The following is an 8,625-nucleotide window of genomic DNA, read 5'->3' on the forward strand; positions in this document are numbered from 1 at the left end:
GTGTAAACTCTGGATGTCTGAAATAAACTATTTTGTTTCCTTTATGTTTCATACATTTAAATTATAAGCATAGTAATTGGTTAGTAAAAAGAACTACCAGGTCATTTATCAACTGAACTTCCTGTTGTATTTTCACGTATTGCTGACGTGCAGTTTGCACGTGTTATTAAATCCTTTGAGCTAACTCCTGCTACTAAGCTTATGATAACTGTTATTATAGTAAATGAGAGTAGGGTTTCTATTTTTACTAAAAGTAAATGAATGCTTCAGTATATATAGTGCCCTTTAAGTAAATTCAATGACCCTGTAAAAAGTGTGTTAGCTCTAACACAAATGATATAGGAAAGCAATGGGTAAGCTTTAAAAATATGGTTTGACCTACCTTGAACAATTCATAGATAGCATGAAAGAATCATCAGAAGTATTAAATCTTAGAGCCCACAATACCTTAGAGATCTGGTCCAAGTCATTCATTTTACAGAGTGGAACATCCAAAGAGGAGACATGCATGTTTTCCTGATTCTCCACCCCATTTCCCAGTGACCTTGAAAGCTGAGGCCTCTAGACCACTTCCAGATGGGGTACAAAACATGCCCGAGGGTAAGACCCAAGGACTCATGCCATCAACTTAATGGTGTCACATTGCATCACTATTGTTGCTTCTTTCAGCTCTAATCTTGGTACTTTAAATTTCCGGCCTGGCCCGGTACCACCAGGGTGAATCTCTCTTCTTTCCCCTGTTCTTATTGTTTGCTCCAACTTCTGAAGCCTTGAATCTTTGTAAATTACCAGCTGCTCAGACTCAGACTCACTTCAGATCACCAGCTAGTAGAATTACAACCTGCTTCCAGCCATTTCTCTCCAGATTTGAAGTACTGGTTTGGGACTGTCTTCAGTCTCTTGTGTCCGTATTCATCCTTCAGTGAAGCAAGATCCAGCCTTGCCAAATATTCCAACATCTTGCCATCTCTCTGCCTGGTGGGTTTTCCCCACCTTGTGTGTGCTCGCCTATCTCATGAGCACGAGCTCTGTGTCTGACACCGAGTAACTTTCCCAAAGTCCCCCCAGTCCCTCTCTGGTAGGGCTGACACTAGAATCACAGGGTCTCTCCTTCTCTCCAGCACACTGTCTGTGGTATTAAGCGCATATTAAGTTAGAATGACAGAAACCAGAAAAGGTGGCTGTCACTTCCCTAATAAAATGACTTAGGACCCCGTTTTTTAAAACAGAACATTGATAATATTAGAATATAAATAATTCTGTCAAGATTTTACTAGTATTCCAAATGGTCTAAGATGCACTGCAAATGAATAAGCAGCAGGGGATATATAATCAAATGCCTCTACTGAAAAATAAATGTACAGTGCAGGCTTAAAAAGAGCCTGAGCCACAAAAAAGCTTGTGTGAGAATACCACTAAATATAAACAGATCTTCCTCAACACTTTGGTGCCAGTTTGTATACAGATTATATTAGGCACTATAATTGCAGAATTATAACCTATCAGGGATATTTGTTATGGGATGACTCAAATAGAAGGAATAGGAAACCGAGTGGCTAGGTCAAGAGCTTAATAATAAAATCTATAAAATGAGCAATTGGGAGTGAGGAATTGTTGGTTGGATAATTTATGTTATAATAACATATGATAGATTTTACATTGGGAATACCTCAAAATCTGAAACGAATCTGTTTCCCTTTCAAAAAAATCCTTGCCTTGCTATTAAATCAGTTTCCTAGATCTTATAGGAAGGGTCCCTCAGCTACAGAAATGTTTTTTTGACAGAGGAATCAAAGCAGTGTTAATCAGGTAACAGATCCCCTAGCCCTGGGCAGGGAAGACCTCATTTTGTCCTGGTTCTGTGGCTCATGGCCGTGAATCCTGCCATATTCCAGGGAAGGCTGGAGGAGGGACCCCTCTGACATGTTTCCCACATCAGCCTTTGCTCCAACATCAACTCTCTTGTTGCTTTAACTTGCCTGGACTTTTATTTTTCACTTTAAAGTTTGCCTCTGCTGCTGACCCTTCAGGATCTGGAGTGGCAGAGATGAAGTGATGGCAAGATGGGTCAGTACTCACGCCCCCCAGCGTTTCTCAGCCTGCGATGTTCCTAAATAAGCTGAGACACTTTCATATCTTGGGATCTCTCTGAAGTCTATATGTCTAGCGAGAAAAATCTAGATTTATAATTTTGTATTGAACATCCTCCAAATGCTGGGATTTAGTTTGGCTGGTGACCTCACAGTTGTGAAGCCAAATGTTTCTAGTATGCTTTCTTCTCGTGAGTTAGTGATTCACTCAGAGCAACAAGATCGAAGTATCTCGGGCCACTGGTCTTGAACTGTGCTTTAAGTCTGGGAAACACATTATCAACCCACAATTAAAGAGTGTGCATTGGGCTGTTTGTGTTGGACGGGGTCTACTCAGATCCCTCCCCACTCCTCAGGACTTGCTTCTTCACTCAGGGGAGTGCAGAATGGCTGAGTCCCCTTTGATGCCTGGGATTTAGATGGCAGCAGTAGATAGCTGGTGCTTAAGAAATGGGTGAGATGAAACTGCAGCTGGTAAGCACTCTTCCCTAGATATTGCTGACTGTCTCCAGGTCCCTGCTTCTCTCTGGCACCTGCCTACTTGGACCTCTTTCTGCTGGCTACACCATCTCCGCTTTGTGTTACCCCATGCCTGAGAAAAAGGTTCCATCGCAGTATCTCTCCCTGCTTGTCCCTTCTTGCTGTCCGCATCTGGACTCACAGCTTCCCCGTCAGTGTCTGCCTTATGAGCACATCTGTGAGCTCTGCTTGATTGCAGCCTGAATCCCACCCAGCACAGCCTCAGCGCTGAAGGTGCCGCGGGTGCTCTACCCATGTAGAGAAGTCAAATTATTTCTGCTTTCATTTTATTTCATTTGGCTTGTTTCTTTTACTGCCTCATCCATGCCCCGAGGTAATTTCCTGAACTAGGAAGATTCCAAAGAGTTGGAATGGGCATTTGTATGTCTGTTTTGAGTCTTTGTGGGGCCAACCCCATGGGTGCTCTGCCCATATTACAACCTCCTCCCCCACCTACAACTCCTTAGTGCACATCAACTTGACTTAACACAGTTGCCACCAGCGTCTCTTTGTCTGAGGGCTGATCACCCGAGCCCACATTCCAGTTCCTGTGGTAGGCTGAAAGCATCAGAGAATTAATGTCCCCTGCCGCCCCCACCCCAGCAACCTACTCTCAAATGACTGATGGAGAGTTGGTATAAGACCTTTGACCCTCTGCTGGGATTGCTCTGCAACCCTCTGCAGACACTCTACTTTATACTCACTTCCCAGTCCCCAGTGGGAGTCAATTGTGTTCCTAGAGCTCACTTACTGGAAAATAAACCCTTCATTAGCTGTTTTCCTTACCTGCCTATTTCCCTACTCCCTCATAAGGGTTTCCTGGAATTGGCTCCAGAATAAACTCCTTGCACTCAATTCCTTGAATCAGTCACTTTTGGAGAAACCCAAACTAAGATGCCACTTAAACAGTACCAAATAGGGACATGACTTAGGAAGCCGTTTTTCAGACTAATGCACGGTTGGCTTGCGTGAGCCAGACCTTTGCTTCCCTTCTCCTTTCCATCTTTTGTGTGGAGCTGACCTCTAAATAAAACCCATATATTTTTTTTCTTTTTCTAGGTGTAGGAAGATGTAATATGCTCAATAAAAATGACCATGCGGGGCGCCTGGGTGGCTCAGTTGGTTGGGAGACTGCCTTCGGCTCAGGTCATGGTCCTGGAGTCCCAGGATCGAGTCCCACATCGGGCTCCCTGCTCGGCAGGGAGTCTGCTTCTCCCTCTGACCCTCCCCCTCTCATGCTCTCTCTCTCTCTCTCAAATAAATAAATAAAAAATCTTTAAAAAAAATGACCATGCAATTTCAATTTTCGTATTAAACAAATGAGTAGCTTGGATTTAAAAGTATTAAAAGACAATTAAAAACCTTGTACTAAGTAGTATCTGATTTTCTGTCAACACAAAGGGAATCCTTTTAAATGATATTTAAACCATGGTTTCATTTTTTAAATCAGGAGCATCGGTTAGACACGATGAAATATATTTGATGTCAGGAAGTATTCTTTATGCCTGCTTTTTTCCCCAGACCCTCTGACAGAATTGTTTGTGAGCGTTTAGCCTCTTAGAGCGGTGATATAGGAGATAAATACCAACGGCTCCTGCAGGACTCTCTGTTACAAAGAAAAACACTGCCTCATATTGCCTTTGTCGTGGATACCCCAGGAAATTTTTTTTCCTTTTTGTTCTAATTGGACTGATATTTTTGAAAATCTCTAAATATCGAATCTGAAAAGTCAGATTAAGATAGTGCTGTTTCGAAAGATTGTTAGGCTTGTTAAAACACACACACACTGGAAACCTAGTGCCTGTAATTTCATGTGAAAAAGCAATAGTGATAATCAACCACAACCTTCTAAAGGTGGTGAGTGGGGTAGAATTTGAGAGAAAATTCTAATGGTCTGATCTGTACCATGTGCCTTATTTGCTTTATTTTTAATCTCATACCAATTGTCTATAGCAAAACTACCTATGGGAGGGAAACTTTCTTTTACAAAAGACAAAACATTTGGCTGATCTTGGGCTTCCTCAGTGGATTGCATATTCGATAAATGGTTTGTACCTGTAGGCATAGCTCATAGTATATCATCTGGTCCTCAGTGATATGATATTTAGTTGTGTGACTTTTCTTCTGAATTATGCTAGAAGGTTATTGATGGTGGGGACCCTGCTTCTACTCTTAAATATCCCATATCCCACATCACGCTGTTTACTTAACTAAGGCGTTGTAACCACAGAGGGTGTTTCACAGGTAATTGTGGAAAATCCACAATTTTCCATTTCATTTTAGCTTTATGTACATTCTGAAATTCCAAAAACCCAAAACTTGGTGTCTATTTGTGTAGTGATCTTCCATTCTATGGTAACATCTAGAATATATTCTTAGAAGCTACTTCTGCTATAAAATATTAACAATTTTTTTAGATAAAACTTAGGTTGAACTGTTGGAAATGAGCAGTATTCAACCTTTGGTGAGCATTAGATTCATCCTGTCCGAAATACAGATGACTAGACCTTAGCTCTGGAAATTCTGGTTCATGAGTCTGGAATGGGGCCCAGAAATATGTATTTTTAAGAACCTGCTTGTGTACATCAATGTTTTACAACCACTGCCCTGAAATCTTGTGATTGCTGTCCCCTAAATTCTAATATAAAAAAAACAAAGAAACACATGGGGAGCACTCTGTGTATTTTTAACTGTTTTTTAAATATATAATATGAAGAATATGATTCACTACATCACTTTATGACCCTTGTGTAAAGATCATCATGACATCATGAGAAAATTCCTCCCAAAGCTCAGGGTCTAGTAACAGTTTTCTTGATGAATTTACTTCCAATTATTATTCACTTGTGAAACTTTCATTTTTCCTTCTTCATTCTGGCTGCTAGAAAAACTAAAGCAAAATGTTTTGAAATTACTATAGCTTGCCCCAATAGGCTTTTAAACTATAAATATTCATTTTTCTTTTCCTTTAAGACTTGGTGCAGAAAAGGAAAATGAGCCAAAGCTTCTTATCTTATTGAAAAGAGGCTTCCCTTTAAAGTTGCCTAAAATCCTTTTTAGAGGTTTTCTTAGTCCTGGATTCCCTAGAAAACAGAGCTTGAGGCAAAGATTAAATGTCGATGCTTTGTTTGCTAGGTGCAAACCCAGGATGGCAGAAGTGAGGGGAAATGGAGGGAATACAAAGAAGGATATGAGGCAATAAATATGATACATTGCTCTGTGGGCTGCTCCTTCATGGTGAGCTGTGAAGAGACACAGGTGGTCCAGCAAGGCTGTCATTCAGTATGTGGAATGCCTCTAGGCTGGCTGTATGGAGGAGACTTATCTCAAACAAGCCCGTAAGAGGGAGGAATAGGGGAAGTCCTTTGACTAGACTCATTCCATTTCTGATTTTCTCTGGGGCAAAATTGGCCCCATGGAAAGCTAATTCTTTCACACTTCCAGAGTGTGTTATCCAAGCCTTTTGCAAGCTATGCTGGGATGCCAGATCCCATGCTCTGCAGTGTGGTGTTTCATTCAAGTTCAGAAGTTGTTGAAGGAGCCAGGAACTCGGTGCATGTGCCTGGCCCACCACTCTCAGTAATGCCAAGTGACTTATTGGCCCCTGGTTGGTGGCATCAAGTCCAGGAAACTGGCCAGCCGAAGAAATTCAAGATGACAGAGAAGATGTGCATTTGATGCGCAAGTAGATAAGGAAGTAGGGAACAGGTTAAAGGTGGAAGGTGGAAGAAAGGCAGGAGGGAATAAAAGTCCATAGCTAGTAGAGTAGTAAATGTAAGAATGTTGGGAAGAGGGCAAAGTTTATTTAACCACTTTAAATTAGCAAGTGAAGAATTCCTAGCTTAAATGATTGTGTAGAAATACAAGTAACCGGAATATAGGAAATAAGAGAAACCTGTTTATTGGGAGGTAAAAGGATTGAGTGGGTTGAGGGAGCAAGAGCACTTTTGGACATGTTAAAGTTGAGGCCCATGCAGGTCACTGAGGTGAAGATGCCAGTCGACCATTGGATATGTGAGGGGAACTTAGGAGTAAAGCCAGGTCTAACCATAGGGACTTTAGATCATCAGCATGGAGGAAGTGCTGACGTCCTTGAGTGGATAAAATCAGTGATAAGAGCAAGGAGAAAAGTGGGCTAAGCACAGAAACTTGAGGAATATCAACGTACAAGGAATGGATATTGTGTATGCATGAGAAGAGTTGGCAATAAGGGACACTTAGAAAGAGTTGTCAGAAATTTCCTATGGGTGTCACTAGTAAGTTACTTGGCATGGAACCTGCATTTCCTGCCCACTCTTTGTATGGATACAGAAATGAGTCTTTGGGTCTACAAATATCACCCTTTAGTGTGCACATACTCATTTAGTATGCACATACTCATGAAAAAGAGAAAAAAGAAGGAAATTATAAATGAGAATTTATTGAGTATCTGTACTAGATCATGAGCTATGCTAGGCACTTGACATATGGTGCCACCTTCATCCCTTTACAATAATCCTGTGAAGTGAATGGTGTTATCATTATTTCTTACAAAGCAGGAAACTTGGCCTCAGGGCCTGACAATAGTAAGAAATGGTGCTGGGATTGGAACCTCAGGTTTATTTGAACCCAAAGTCCAGGTACTTCCCCTATAGTGGGCTACCCCTGCCTTTCAACCATGGCAGTGGGGGTCTGGCCATAAAAATCTTGCTAAAAAACCAGCTCTCTATAGATTGAAGAGAGAGTTCCAGACCCTACTTCTTCTAGTTTAGTGCTGCACTTAAGCTTCTTGTCTGTAAAACTAAAATAGATGATAGGAAAATGTTATTTTTAACCTCTCTTGAGAAACCATTTGAACATTTGAAACTTTTACTTTTCATTTTTACCGATCTCTCTCACTAGTACTCAGAATAATGAACACCATACAAACATTTTCTCCAGAAGGAAATCCTACATTGATATGGTATAGGACAGAATAATGTTTTTCTAAATATGATTACAGGCACCAGGCAATACGTTGAAGCATGAATTTTAGAGATTAGATATATTCCACAGATAATATGTAAAAGTTTTAAGCAGACACAATTAATGATGACACATTAATGTAGTTTAAGTGGACCACTACCCAAATCATGCTGGGCCTGTATTTTTGCCTTGAATAGATTTTCAACATTTGAATGGAATAGTTACGCTTTTATGCTAGAATAAAAGAGCACAGCGAAATAAGCTATTACATGGTCCATTACAGCTACTTTTAAGTGACTCTCTATAGCAAAAGATTCCACAACTTTTGCATTTGCAAAAGAAACTTTTCAATTAAGCACAGACCACTGTTCTCAGAACTCCAAGGAAAGTGCAGATGCCACTCGAGGTCTTTTTGAAAATGATAATTCTATATTTGTTATGTGGTAATGAAGGGAAATATCCATAACAGCCATCACACCCATGAGCTAAGACCAGACAAGTAATGCAAAAGAGTAAATCTGGTTATTTAGTTTGAGAATAGGCGAATGGAGAAAGTTAGTTTAGAACTATCCTGGGTTTCACACACAACCTGTTTTCTCGATTGCCTACTTTTTTGTTGTTTATAGAGGCTGAAAATTTGAATGAAAGACACATCCAAAGACTCAGAAGTGCATGAGGTACCATCTCTTTCTTGTTTACAGTCTCAAAGAAAACATGGCAAATGTACAAACATCAAATTCTTATTTCTGTGCGAAATCCAGGCACTTTTCCCAAGCAGAAAAGATAACAGAATTAAATTGTATTCACGCCATTTATGAAAGAAATTGTTTCTGCTTTCATCTAAATAAAGCAGACGACTCATTTTCCCTTAAGTGATTCAACTGGCAATCAAGCTTTCCAGAGAGATGCAATCAAAAAACATATATAATTTGATGTATCATCTACTTGATTAGGATATTTTTGTGTGATTTTCTCTGGATATCCCCTCATGGGATGAATTCTGACCCTGCATAGCTCCTCACACAACCCATTTTTGCTTTGTAATAGGGTGTCGACCTATGGCGTAACATGC

At 40.4% G+C, this 8,625-nt stretch overlaps 1 protein-coding gene across 1 annotated transcript in view; it reads left to right on the top strand.

Moving 5' to 3' along the window:
* The window catches only part of ZMAT4 (zinc finger matrin-type 4), a 212,330-nt gene extending 204,079 nt beyond the window's left edge, over window positions 1–8,251 (top strand). The window contains exon 5 of the mRNA XM_035003980.1: window positions 8,180–8,251. Within this exon, the coding sequence (XP_034859871.1) occupies window positions 8,180–8,229 (50 nt within the window). The 3' untranslated portion in view covers window positions 8,230–8,251. The remainder of the gene's footprint in view (window positions 1–8,179) is intronic.
* The last annotated feature ends 374 nt before the right edge of the window (window positions 8,252–8,625 follow it).

The sequence above is a fragment of the Mirounga leonina genome, unplaced genomic scaffold (genome assembly GCF_011800145.1).
Source record: "Mirounga leonina isolate KUSES-001 unplaced genomic scaffold, KU_Mleo_1.0 Mir_128, whole genome shotgun sequence".
NCBI classification, from domain to species: Eukaryota; Metazoa; Chordata; class Mammalia; order Carnivora; family Phocidae; genus Mirounga; species Mirounga leonina.